The sequence below is a fragment of the Bombus vosnesenskii genome, unplaced genomic scaffold (assembly GCF_011952255.1).
Source record: "Bombus vosnesenskii isolate JDL3184/JDL3185 unplaced genomic scaffold, Bvos_JDL3184-5_v1.1 scf7180000014579, whole genome shotgun sequence".
Classification (NCBI taxonomy): Eukaryota; Metazoa; Arthropoda; class Insecta; order Hymenoptera; family Apidae; genus Bombus; species Bombus vosnesenskii.
The window spans coordinates 1,656,119-1,670,842 of record NW_022883531.1 but is presented as its reverse complement, the minus strand read 5'-3'; the positions used below and the strand labels follow the sequence as shown (position 1 = coordinate 1,670,842).

Genomic DNA, 14,724 nt, shown 5'->3' with positions numbered 1-14,724 from the left:
TTTCTTTAAACGTTCTAAACGAATTCTAAATAACTTCGTTCTATAAAATTGTCACAGACACTTCTAAAGTATGTTTCCGCTTTCCCGCAACTTCGAATCTTTCAAATAAACTGCTCTAAATAATTGGAGAATCACGTACACGATACAGGCTTCTTTAATAAATTCATTTCTTCTTTTAGCATTATCAGCCTAGTAATTGATAAAATTATACTAATTCTTGATAACAGTATCGGAAATTGAAGTTTAACGTCCGACGAATGGCACTGGACGCTGCTCGAATTTTACTCCCGACACTTTTTCGCCTTTCTTGCGTCTTGCAACATTCTCGTCTCTTTCTGTACTCCTTTGCTTGTTTACGCATGCGATAGAATATTTTTGTTTTTCCTGTTTTACGTTCCACTTGAATTCGTATTACACACGTCCGCAAATCACAAAACAATCCTTTTCCATTTTCTGTACCCTCCTTTTTTCATACATGCAATCCAATCTCCCCGACTCTCATTGAAATTCTATCGGAAAGCCTATTAAGCCAAAACCAATCACAGGTTCTTCTTCCATTTTTATGTAACGATATCCATGACAAAACAGAGCTCGATCCTGGCGTGCGCCGATTAATCGATACGCGTGGTGAAGTTCTTGGAGAACGATCGACGACACAGCCGTTACATCAACCCCTAGCCTGGAAATGGAAATGGAAATGGAAATGGAAATGGAAATGAGCGATTCATCCTCGAGTTCGACTGCGTTCCAAGAGTGGATGACGCGTCACACGTTATTAACCGTCATAGTTCCTTTAACAGTTGCGAGTTTTTGGTGAGAGATGCTTGTTATCAATGGAACGATTTCAACTCGCCTACTTCAATCTTCAAATTTGTGGATAAAGGAAGTTGAAGTGTTTGAAGCGCGACGTAACAAACGAGATATTAAAAAAAATGTCAAGTATACTCCGAGCATCTGTATCCACAGACACTTGATAATCCAGGTTTTACTTATCTTGTGCGATCTACCTCGTTTGCGTCAAATCCCGATTTTTCGAAGCATTGTTTATATTGTTCTTTTGATAAAGTAGGCTATATTTGTTGGAAACGAAGCTATGTAACGTAATACAGATACTACAGATGATACAGAGGTGTGCAAGAAGTTGATCTAAAGCTGCAGTTTAACCATTGCCCAGGCAATTTGGTCGAATAGTCGAAACTCGAAAAGAAATTTTTCGTGACGAGCGCAATTGCCGGTTTTCGCCTAGTACGCTTTTATATCTATGACTCGTTCGTTGATTGGTCGACAGGTAATTCGGATGATAGTTTCCCGAGCCCCTCGCCTACCATCTGCCAACGATATTCTCAGATATCAGACTCTGATTTCCGACTGATTTTCACAACTGTTTTTTATCTCTTTATCTCTTTATCTCCTTCGTCATATTTCGATTCTATTCGTTCGATCCAGATGAATTTTATAAATTTCGATGATAAAAATGAAGCGTACGTGGCAATGATTGAGATATTAAACGACGCAATGGTTATTGAAATGAAAAGTAAAGTTTACTAGTAGGTGTAGTAGCAGGTCTAGTTTTACTATAGAAAATTGAGTTATACTATATGTAACGAATAATATCACGAATCTGAATCGCAATATTTGAAGCTGTTAACCAAATTATCCAGTTAACTAGAAATTTCTCTAATATGGAATGGATTTTAATTCTTTCAAGTATACATAAATATAATTTCCATTTCATGTAAAATCGATATTTAATTAATAAGAAGAAATTTAGAATCTGACTGACGATTTAATTCGTCCTCCCCGATTAACAGATTGATTAATAGCTCTGGAATCTTTGCTTTCAGATATTGGCTCGACCGTGGAGACTTCAAGATGACTCTCCGCTACATGAACCTCCTGAAAGGAGCGTCAAGATCCATCGCCAGAGACTGGATGAACGAAACTAGGATCCTTCTGGAGACTCAGCAAGCGGTGGATACGCTATTGGCATATGCTGGTGCTATAGGTCTAGTATTCCTCGGCGCTGGAGATTCGAAGGTCAGTCGAAACGATTAGAATAAAACAAAAACAACAAAAGAGAATCACGTATAATAGAGAACGAGAGACATCTTGTCTAGGGCAAATTTTTGTATAGTTTCAACTAGAATTCTGTCAAAGTATCGCGAAAATGTATTCAGTTTTCTCGGTGAAATTCCGCTTTCAACGGATTTCACATAAAAAGAAGGAAAAAAGAAAGAAGAAAAAGAAAAAAGAAAAAAAGAAAAATGCCAAATTCAAATTCGAGGTGACAGTCCGACCAATGTATTTTTAATTGTTTATAAATGATTGGAAGATACTACTTAAATATACTGGGATTGTTTAACAGAATTCTCCAACTGTGTTATTTATAATTTTCGGTTGCATCTTCTGTTTTTTCGATCGTCTCATACTTTCGATATTTTTCGATTTTTTCGATTGGATTAAAAAGAGAAAAGAGAGATTCGTATCGGAAGCTTTGATACTTTGTTAAATAATTTTGTGGATCGAGCATAGCTGGAGTATGGTCTGTTCGAACTTCATGGACACGAATTTTTTGAATAGTGTATCAAGATCGTCAATAAAAATAGCCTAAATTTATCCGTCGAAGATTAATCATCGTTATTCTTCTTCCCTCCTCTCATAATTTACTTAATAAACTTGTTTTTTTTCTTTCAACATCCTTTATCTTTGAGTATTTGTATTTGAGAGAAACTTTAGCATGAAATTAAAGCACAAGATACACGCATATACCTATTAACCCCTTGTCTTATACCTAGACTCTGGATGATTATGTATTTATAGGAAACGTGGAACAAATGTATACAACGTATGAGAAATTGCGTAAGAATGTATTATATAAAATCCAAAGTTAGAACTCTTCAACTAAAATGACAGTATTTAATGAACGAAACAAAACTTCACTTAGATTCTATTCCTTTAATAATTTTTTAAATAATTCACTATGATACGAACAAAGATATTGCATACACGTCCACAGATTGCTTATAAGTGTTGAAACTATTATATAACGGTTATATATTATAGACGGAAAAAAGTTATAATTTCAATTCAACAAAGACATAATGTAATGTCGTGTTCGTTAGAGTAACTTTCAACTTGAACCTCAGCTTCTAGTTTTTAAATTATAAATAATATTTCAATATTTTCATACAATTTGGTATAATATCTTCTTATTACAACAGTGAACGGCTAAAATTTTCGTAAGTGCGTATGTACGTATGTACGAAAAAGGTTATAAGGCAAAGGATTAAAGAAAAGGGCTCTTTCATACTTTCCTTCAACTTGGGAAACTTGTTTAACGATAGAAAAACACGATTGGCTGAACCAAGCGAGCCGAAGCAGGGTAGAACGTAGCAGTGTTGATCGTTCCAGTGGTGTGTTACACGAACGTTTGATTTACAATACTGTTCAATAAATACATCTATAATAATACTATTACTAATAGATTGTTAAATAAACAAAAAGACGAAAAACTCGAGATACGAAGAAAGGTGTTCGTATGGAGGGTTGAGAATCCTATAGTGATTTAAGCTCACCCAGTTTCGTTCGATCATACTTTTAACAGCTGAGATACCTTCTCAAAATCTCGACATGGATACATCGTTATGATTTTCAGCCCAACATACGTATATATATAACACGAAAGACAAAACACAAATTCACCTCTGGAAAGGTTGACCGCCCTCTTCTTGCTGCGTTAACAGTATGATTCACGATTTTTTGCTTGCAGTAAAAAGAAAGAGTAAAGGGCTGGTAAAATCGACAGAAATCGAAACGACTTCCGCCGGCCAGAATGCTCTCGTCCCTTCTTGAATTCTCGCGTCAAACCGCCGATACCGAAATCGACCATAAACGAACAGTGAGAGATCTAAAGCAAACCAAAATTGAAAAAAAACCATTTCAAAGAAACAAACGATCGACAGCTTCATGAAATCGAAACAAAAAAAAAAGAAGAAAGAAAGAAAAAACAAAACAAAACAAAACTAAAAATGCGATACAAAAGACAAAAATAAGAAAAATATGAAAAAAAAAAAATAAAAACAGGGGAAACGTCGACACTGGAGAACGTTCCTTTCGTTGTTGTTCGAAGTGTTCCAGCAAGCCTCACCTGGAAAAAGCCGTGGACCGACGAAGGGGGAGAATGCTCGCGTGGAAACGTCGTCAAAGAAGAATTCTCGCGCGGGAACGTCGTCAAAGAAGGCTGAGGACACGTGGATGGACGTACAACAGCGTTCAGACTGCTATCGATCGTATTCTCGGATGGAAATTGTGGGAAGGTGGGAAAAAGACATCTGGGATTTCTGCGAATGCGAAACGAGCGAAATTTCAGGTTTCTTTGCAGTTAGACTCAAGCTGGAACGAGAAAGCAGGCAAAACGATCCTTCTGCTGCAGAGAGATTCGTAGAATATTACTATTACGATTACGATTTAACGAATTCTTAAAATCTGTACTTACCGCAAGAACCTTTTCACCGAACTTTTTGGATAAAAAATTACCATTTTCCACAATGGTGTATGGTGCCGCGATGTACGGATATTTAATCAATAGGATCATACGATATTTTCACGAATGAGAAACGAAAAGCATAAAATTTTTGCCGAATACATTCTGTATTTTCTTTGGCTATAAAGTATTGTGTAACGATTAAGAGAAATATTATTATTATTGTTGTTATTATTGTAATATCGAAAAATAAGGATAGAAATTTTTTTTCGATTACTTACAATTTATTAATATTAAATTGGATATACAAATATAAATTGGACAGAGAACGATATTTATTTAACGGAAACTAAGTGCAATACTCGTATCTATATCAAATAACTTTACAGTTATTCGACCACTCTCGTCACAACGAATCTAACACACACTCTCTCTCTCTAACAACTCTATCAATTCTCACGACTCTACTCTTCGACGACTCAAAACCTCTAACGACTCTACTCTTCGACGACTCAATTCGCTCTAACGACTCTACTCTTCAACGACTCAATTCGCTCTGACTCTCGCAACACAATCCTGCCCGGTCGTGCTCGTTCTTGCTCTCGTCCTCTCACACACATACACACTTTTCGGCTCACATACTCTGGCCTCTCGATTGCCATTCCTTGAAATATGAAACCGTACCTCTGTTTTGACGCTGCTTATCCTTTCTCGCGTCGCTGTTACTAGGCGCTCTTGGATGTAAACAAACCACGAAAGACGACGTACACGGTTTTTTTCTATTTTCAACCGACCTCTAATTCAAATCTATTCTACGATATTACATTATTATTATTATTATTATTATTATTGTTATTATCATTATCATTACTATCACTATCGCTATCATTATTATTGTTGTGATATACATATGATCTGTTTAATAATAATGTACGATTGATATCAAAGTGTTCAACAGAAATAGGGATAAGACAATTAGAGTGTAGCAGAAGATGCGTGTTTCCAACATTTCGAACGAACAAACGGAAGTGTTAAGTCGAGGATACGTTGCTGTTTCCTGTGAAACGTTTCTAAAAAATAAAAAAGAGGAAAAAAGAAATAAGAAATAAATAAAAATAAATAAATAAATAAAGCATAAAATGGAAGAAACAAGGAGAAATGTTAAAAAATTTTAGGAAGAGGGTTATCTGTCTTAACGTAGAGAAATATGAAATCTACACGGTGGAAGGTTATCTGCAGGATTAAAATGTTTTATTTCGCGTTTCCGATGGTTAATCCCGGATTTATTACATACATACCTACCATCTGGGGCACCGCTCGTTTCAGACAAACAACCAGAGGACTTTGAAAAAGTTGGCGAGTTCGTGCCACAGCGACAAAATCTGATCAAAATCTGCTCGTTTCAGACAACATTGTAGACGTTTCGCGACGATCGATGTGCGAAAATCTTAAACAAGCGAAAATAGACTTTTTAAGTTGTAACAGGAAGAACGTTAGGTAGTGTGCAAAATATTTAGGTATTCGAAATCTGTTCATCTTATTAGCGTTTAAATTGTATATGGTAATTACATTATTTATAAATATTTTGTTTGTTTATTCAATTTTTCTTTTATTTCTTTTGATAAGAAAGAAACACGAAAAATGTATCGGTATTACTTTTCTAAAAAGAAATTAATTAATGACAATTTCAGCCAAAAAAGAATTGTTTTTTACATCTATTAAATATGAAAATCATTTAATTTAATAATATGGCGTTTGATATGAGGTGCGATAGTAGTCGTGGTGATAGTGCTACTACTGGTGTATGATACATGTCGCTGCTGGGGTACTGCTGCTTTCTTCTCATTAAGGTGTCGTGGAAGAAAAATCGGACTATGGGCGCCGACATTTGAACCCAGGATCCGAACGTTTGTAAACCAAAGACGCCAACTACTGCGCTGCCGTCGTCCGGTCATAGTTGTCGTCGAGTGCCGCCACAAATATTTTTTTAAAATATTGTAAAGTGCCATTTCGCGGAAGATTTCGCGCAAACTTTAATTATTTCATCGTATCTTGTAAGAATAGCTGCTGAAAAATTCTAATTTAATCTACGAACATCGTCACAGGAAGTAGCTACGAATTTTTCAAGTCCACAAACTCTGCAATAGTGTTACGTTCTCCTTGTAACCATCCGTTCTATACAATTCAAAATACTAATTTGTCATCCTTTTGGTTCGATATAATTGAAAACAAAAATTCAAGCTTTACCAGCACCATCTTTGGACGGTTTCAAATCTATAATATCCCATAACAACGTCTATGCCGTCTGAACGAATTGCTGCTGTTATATCTTAACTTTAAATCAAATAATAGAATAGATGTCCGAAAAAACGAAAATACAATACTTGGAATAATCCTCGAACATGAAAGAACTTTAAACCAGATGACTACCCCTTTTGAAACGAGTCACTAACGAGGCTTGCCGATGAGGTAGGTTTTTCCTACTTCTCACTCTCTCTCTCTCTCTCTCTCTCTCTCTCTCGCCCATTTCTTCCTTTTCTTTCATTTGTCTGTTTTTAGTAGAGTTTGAGAGAGCTCATTTACCACGTGTCATGCTTCAGAATGGAAAACTGACGAGAAAATGTTGCTTCTTCTGTGCTTCTCCTTTACTTGCTGATGATGAAGCGTTTAGGTTAGTCGAATAGTTAAATAGGCGCACAGTTACTTAAATAAAGCTTCTTCCTACTTAGAATTGGCAAAGCAGAATGAGAGTAACTCACAGAATTTGACGATAACGAAGTCTATCGGCGGCAGAGGGTGAAATACCTCTGGTACGTCTTGAGTGGTGAGTCAGGATCGAACGAAAAAACGAGACAAACGGGAGTAAATCACGTATTGTAAATGGCATGTAAGCTTTTGTAAAGAAAGTTTAATTGCTTCAATGCAATTATCAAGCCGAGAGATTCGAGCAATAAATGGTATTCGACACTGATTACTGTGTTCTGTAATTGTAAATAGAACTTTGTAGAAACTGTACCTGCAACGCCCTGTTTTCCTATTAGTTTTAATTTTCAATCAAGTCTAGAGGCTAGTTTCAGTTTGTTAGTTTAACAATCAGTTTGTTTATGATTATCAAGTTTATATGACAAATTGCGATACGAATGAAGGATACAGATGTATAAAATAAATACAAATTCTACGTACGTAAGTTGGAATTGAAACTATATACCTTTAATGCCAGTTTTCAGATTTAAATATGAAATAACAAACATAACATTCTTATCCGTTGATGTTGACGTTGATTAAGAAGGGAATCGAAAATAAAGATTAAATCTCAAGCTTATAAAATTCAATTGAAATTTCAAATCTTTAAGATAAATAATCCTGGAGCTCGAATACACGAAATTCAATTCAAATTACAAATATACAAAATCTAATCCAAATTTCAAAATTATGAAATTCAGATGAAAAGATCTAGGATATTCTGCAGTGTCTGCAGCAAGCATAAATACATGATGGAGATTAAGCAAATATCATATTTGCAGTAAAAGCTTCTAGTTTGTGATGTATAACCGTGATTCACCTAATGTACCTAATCGCTACTTGCCAAGTCCAAGATGAACAGATAACATTGCGGTTGGCTTTTGAGGTTGTTTTGCCTATCTATTTACGTTACCACGCACTTAAACTTTCTCGGTGTTATAAGCTGGCTTCTTCTAATATAATATACACAGTAGGTATCTAATATCTGATATATTGGATTGAGGTGCAGATGTTGTCCGTGATAATTGTAGCGCTGGCTGTAGATGTCGCTGCTGCTGGGGTACTGCTGCTTTTTCTTCTCATTTATAGGCGTGGAAGAAAAATCTGACTCCGGTCACCGGGATTCGAACCCGCGTTGCTGCTAAGTGCCGCCAAAGATTTTGAATTTTTTTTTTTTTTTTTGGTAGACTATTTACAATTAATTCTCGTAGAGAATTTTAAGTAACTTCATTTGGCGTGGTACAATAGCTTGGTTTATAATAATTTATATTATGTTGATTCTAGTTGAATTTAATGCTTCAATCTAAAGGGTATTTTCTTTTTAGTCTGCGGATCTGGTCCGTCGTGTCAAGTAGTTGGGTTGTAATGAGTAGTAATGGGTTGTGATGGGTTGTTGACTCTTGTGTTATATCTGCCTATAAAGTGGGTAGAAGGCTAATTGGGCGGTAGGAGCTAGTTTCTTGTATTGGTTTTCCGGGTTTAGGGATGAGAGTTATTGATATTTTCCAGGGCTTCGGATAATATTCAAGACAAAGGATTGCATTGAAAATTGATGTGATGATTGAAATCCCTTTTATGGGAAGTTCCTTGATTGCTTTATTACTTATTTGTTCATGCCCCGATACTTTCCAGGGATTTAGGCGACGGATTAATTCTGTAACCTCTAGAGAAGTGAAAGGTTTAATAGGAGGAGACATTTGGAAGGGAGAGTGCAGATATTCCGTTATTTCCGGGGCAATGTTGGAGGAATGGGGTTTAAATACGTTGGATAGGTGTTTAGCGAACAGGTTGGCTTTTTCTTTAGGACTATGCTCATCTTTAGGACTGTGCCCATCCGCCTTGCGGACAGCGAATTGAAGGGATTATTTGCGGGGGACGCGTGAGTTTCCTGGAAGCCTTCCATAGTGAGTAGTTGGAGTCAGCTGTGGGGGACAAATTGGCGAGATATTTTTGAAAACAGCCGTTTTTATATTTTTTGATGATTTTGGTTAACTTCCTAGTTGCGTTGTTTAGTTTGCGTTTGTCATCCGGTGTTCTATGGGTCTGCCATACTCTTCTTAGTCTACGTTTTTCTGCGATTTTTTTTAATATGTCATGGGGATATTCATGTTTGCTGATAGAAGTCTTAGTATCCGAGGAGTGGATAGCGTTTGTTATGCCCGTGTTTAAGTATTCCGTGGCTGTTTCGATATCTTCATTTGTTTTTAGTGAAATTGAGGCTGAAGTTGAGTGATTAAAGACTTCTCTAAAGAGCTGCCAGTTGGTGAGTTGGATAAAGCCATTAGGTGGATTCTCGATAATTGTTGACCGACTGTTGCTATAACGGGGGAATGGTCAGAAGAGAGATTAGCCGAGGAATTGATTTGGACATATCTTGGCGAGATATTTTTAGTTATGAAGGAGTCAAGTAAGTCAGATATTTTGTTAGTATCAGTGGGTCTGTATGTGGGTTCATATGTGGTGAGGTATCAAGGAAGTTATCGAAGTCTTCTTTAGCAATGGAGTGTCTGGGAGGGCAATATACTGCTGAGGTGGTGATTGTGCCATGGCAGTCTTCTATTGCTACGTTTGTAGCTTGGAGGTAGTCCTTTTGGAATGATGGAAGCTCGTAATGTTTAATGCTGGATTTGATAATGATTCCGGTGCCGCCGTGGGCCTTTCCACTGGGATGTTGAGTGTGGTAGAAGTTATAACCGTTTATTTTCAGATAGTTTTTGTCTGTGAAGTGGGTTTCAGATATGAGCATTATGTCGATTTGCTGTTGTTTTAGGAAGAATTCTAGTTCGTATTTGTGTTGAGCTAGACCGTTGGCATTCCAAAGATGCTACTTGGTTTTATTTCGCGTCGAGACAAATTAATATATCCATGATGATTGTTAATAATGATAGTAAGTTATTTATTTGTTCTGATTGTTTTTCGATTAATTTTTCGAGTCTAGAGAAGTTGTCTGTGTTTTATGGATTGGGGATACTATTTTAAGAACGGTCCCTGTGGCTATTCGGATTATTTTGGATTCCTTGGGCATAAGAGGTTGAAGTAGTGGTGAATTTAGGAGAACTGGGTATTTGGTTGGTTGTCTCTTTGGCTCTGAGTTTAGGATACTTCTTTATGTATAGGGTTTTGTAGGCTGAGCAATCTTTGTAGTTAGCAGGATGGTCTCCTTAACAGTGGATGCACTTCGCTGAGGTTTCCGGTGATTTACTGCACTGGTCAGTGGGGTGTGTACCTGCACATTTAACGCAGCGGAAGGTATGGTTGCAGTATTTTTGCGTGTGACCATACCTTTGGCACCTTTTACATTGCACTATCTCTTTTTTTTATTAAAGGAGGTTCGATTTTTACTATCGAGTTCATTAGTCGAGTTATGTTATAGATTTGTTTGTTATTTGGTTTTTGTTTTAAGTCGATGAAGAATAGGGATAGCGGGGTTTTTGAGATTCTATGTCTTATGTTGCTGATGTTAATTACTTCATGACCAAGTTTAAGGAGTTCGAACTTCAGTTCGTCTAAGTTAGCCGAGTGGTGGATGTTGCGTAGTACCACTCGATAAGGTCTTTCTTGTTTAAGTTGGTAGGTGTGATAGTTAGCATTCAAGGTTTTTAATAGTTTTGTTATCTTTCTATATGTGCCTGGGTTAGCCGGTAGAATTTTGTCTTGGTTGTTGTTTATTTTTAGTTTATATTCCTCTTTGTTGATTTCTTTCTCAATGGACTTTACCATTGTTTGTATATCGATGACATGGTCAACAAATATAGGTGGGGGAGGGGAATTTTTTTGCGTGTGTTGGTTAGTTGGTGAATCTGCAACGTCCGTGGAGTCGTTTGTGAATTCTAGTATTGAGTATCTATTGTATGTGGTTACACAGCTTCTTGACTGTTCATTCTGATTAGCGTTTGCGTTTGTTTTAACTGATTCGAGTTTACGCTTTTTAATGTTTTTGGTGTCAACAGTATGGAGGGATATATTGCTCCCCTGCCACGGAGGAGGTAGCGCGGTGCAATCATGGCCTTACACAAGGGAGCCTGGTCGCGATTCTTGGGCCATCATCGAGCTTCAATTAAGCTTAATTCAAGTTGAATAACTACTCGAGAGGCTATGAGGCTATGATTCGGGTAGAGCTTAGGAGCGTTGGGGGTTTTCACTAATAAGATAGGAAACACGTGGATTATGTTTGTTTCGATTCACTTTCGACGGATGAGCGTCACGTGTTGTTTTGTGAACTTCACAGGGCACTAGACACACTTCTGCACGCCTCGGTTTTCGGGCTAAAACTGATGACTGATTTTGAATTGTAATCTGCTTTTTTTAGACACCCTAAATTTTGTATCCGAAACATCTATACATCTATATCTGGAATTGTCTACCAAGTAGAAAAATAAAACGATTCCGTTTCTTAATAGTCGCTTTATTATTTAATCGTTTATCAAAACAGATTCCATAAACTAAAAATGTGTGTTTATCCTCATATCTATATATGCATATATATCGTAGAATAGAATCATCTTCTTGCTCTGAATCATTTGAGACTCGTTCTTTGTCAAAGTTCATGGTTTTGATTAATTCACAGGAGGTGGTAATCGTTGACGACACTTATTAAAGAATCGGTACGCTCTGTGAGATCGTTTGTGACAACAGAGCGTACAAATTCTAAAATAAATAACGTAACACAGTCGAATTTCGAAAAACTGCAATTAGATATGCAACCGTTTTTAAAGAAACTCTGAGAATCTCTTTCACGTGCTGATACAAGTCTTTGAATATAAAATATTTACAATATAAAATATCCACAGGTAGAACATCTCAAGCAACATTTCCAGTCTGATTTTCTATGTTTCCAGCCTGTGTTCGGAAAATTCACCGTTTACGACGTAATATACTTGCCCTATAGGACTATGCGTGTCGCAATTCAATGTCTCTCTCTCGGTAATCATTATCATGCCACGGTGGAAGCAGAAAAAGGTGCGTTGCAATATGAAACTTTTAACAGGATTTATAATAAAACGGACGGAATCTGTTGCACGATAGCACAAATAAACGACTTATTTTGTTAAAGCTAGAGTACAAGCAGACAATTTAATAAATGTATACATTTATTACTCGATATAGGATATGCATTTAAAAAATATCGGCTAAATAACTTTGATAAATGGTTAAAGTATACATATTTATTGAATATTTCAACATACTTGGTTATGGTTTGATCGCACTTGGCTGTATCTCTGTGTATCTCTCAAAGTGCTTCTATAACGACTAAAAAGTTCGGATTTGCGTCGTTTAGTCGCAATTTACTTAAAACTTGTATTGTTCTTATCTTTTGTTATTTCTCTCTTTTGTTGCACATAGTCCCAGAAGGTTCGAAACTTTCTAGTTATTCGATCCGAATCCTAATAATAATAATATCTACTTGCACCCTGGTACTTGAATCACTGAAATACAATGTACAGAAGTAGAACAGCTGTTCTATTCCCCGACCTTCTACACGAAATCCAATCTTGTCTTGACTCTACCACGTAATTTCTACAATGACTACATAAAGGCTACGTAATTGTAAAAAGCATATTCTTTGAAATGATTGAGATCAGCTACCCAACGGATGATTCCTCCGCGACACAGTTCTCCACTTTTAACATATAGTTACACGTTTCTGTGTTGGTGGTGGAACGTTTCTACAAATTTAATCAAGCACTCGATGCGGTCTTGTAATTGGCAGAAATCTCGACCGCGAGTACGCGGTCCACCGGAAGCTCGTGAAAAGTGTGCGGTTGGTCGAGCTTCTACTTCCACCTCGTTCCTTGCGTCGAGGTTTGAAAACCAGCAGTTGTAGTCGACCAAACTATGTATTTCCATAGAGAAGAGAAATATCAAGTATTATTTCATTGCAACGCGAGTGATTTGGGTGTGTAGTGTATGCAGCTGTATGTACAGTGGAGCGTGTACAGTGTGTCTTGTATGTATCGTGCTTCTTATGTACCTTATTTGCAAGAAAACAGAGGCTATATTGAACGTTTACTGTAATATAAAACGATCGTTATTCTTGATACGATTGTTGTGTGGTCAGCCGCGGACGGGACAATCGCGGTGCATGTGTGAAATTTATATAAACATCGTTTACTACTTTACATCGTTGCTACTATGTTTATACTTGTTAGTTATTTACAGAGGCAAAGAATTCGAGGAAACGTTAGTCCTTTCTACTCTATGCAAAATTTCCGATATGCTGTCAAGTCTATTCTCGACTTTCATTTTATTTTAGCTTTAAAAGTCACTCCTTAAATTTTGTTACATCTGCCGCCGAACACCCTGTATATATCCATCTAATGAGCTTGACCACTTTGCTCTTTCCACTTTTGACCACTTTTGTCTCTCTTGCTCTTTCGTTTTAAAACTTCGAGAACTGTTAATTCCTTCCACGATAATTAATAAAATGAAAAATAACACAAGAATAAAATTCTTGCATTCGAAGCCACCGCTACATAAATCGCACATCACGCTAAATAATAAATCGTCGGAATGCAAATTATTAGTACACTCGCAGGAATTTATAATTCACCGTAAAGAACAAATGAACTTTCATAAAATTCTTTTCCCTTTCTAGTCTCACACTCTACTTCGTCTCTTACCACCATCTTTCTAAACCATTACAGGAAGAAAAAAGAGAAGACGACAGTACGAGTTTATTCATTCACCGAAGCGAGCGAATAAAGTTTTGCGCAACTCTTCTTAAGTTTTTAACCCTCTGATCTCGCATTTCCCTTCGTCCTTCTCTTTGCGCATACTATTTACTTTAAATTAAGAAACGAAAAAAGAGGAAGTAAAAAAGGACAATTGTCTTATTTAGACGTATGTTTTTTTATCGATTTTTATCTCTCACGAACCTCTTTAATAACGTACCTATCAAAACAGTGTTGGAAGCGAGCGTCGTAACATCTATACTCGCAGCCACAAACAACTTTTTCTCGCGAAAATCATGTGTCCACGTGCGCACGTCGGTCTTCGTTTGCGCGACACGCGTTTCTTCGATTTCAGGCGCAAGCTTGTCTTTTTTCTAATTTCTCGTTTACTCCGTTCTTTATTCTCGTCTACTCGTTGACCTTTGCCAACTTATTAAGAGCTTGGAACGATGTTAGATTTATTATCGTTACAGATAACGACTCCCTCGTTGGATATAGTAAAATCTTACACGCTAAAGAAGTCGTCTAGAATTATCGTGATATGGCGTTGCAACTCGTTAATTTATTGTTCGAAAGCATTTCATTGATCTCGTTCTCTCTTCTCTTCTTCAATGAGTCATTTCGTCCTTTCCTTCTCACAATCCTTTCTCTATTGTATACGTATAACAATACGAAATGATTCGAGGTAGAGATCATTAAAAATCTATGTTTTTTTTTACTACTTTTGATTTCTCTTAACCCTTTCGTGGGCACAAAATTTTCTTCGACGCTACTAATTTTTGTAAGAAAGCAACAATTTCAGTACAAAGCATCGTATTCAATAAAATA

General features: G+C 36.7%; 1 protein-coding gene across 9 annotated transcripts in view; it reads left to right on the top strand.

Moving 5' to 3' along the window:
* Window positions 1-4,719, top strand: part of LOC117240145 (MICOS complex subunit Mic60) — a 34,872-nt gene extending 30,153 nt beyond the window's left edge. For 8 of the 9 annotated variants that reach the window (XM_033506031.1, XM_033506030.1, XM_033506035.1 and 5 more), the window contains 2 exons: window positions 1,845-2,037; window positions 4,130-4,719. In XM_033506031.1, coding sequence (XP_033361922.1) covers window positions 1,845-2,037; window positions 4,130-4,444 — 508 coding nt within the window. In that variant the 3' untranslated portion in view covers window positions 4,445-4,719. Of the gene's footprint in view, window positions 1-1,844; window positions 2,038-3,769; window positions 3,935-4,129 lie in introns of those variants that run through there. The other variant, XM_033506036.1, reaches the window with a different exon arrangement.
* The last annotated feature ends 10,005 nt before the right edge of the window (window positions 4,720-14,724 follow it).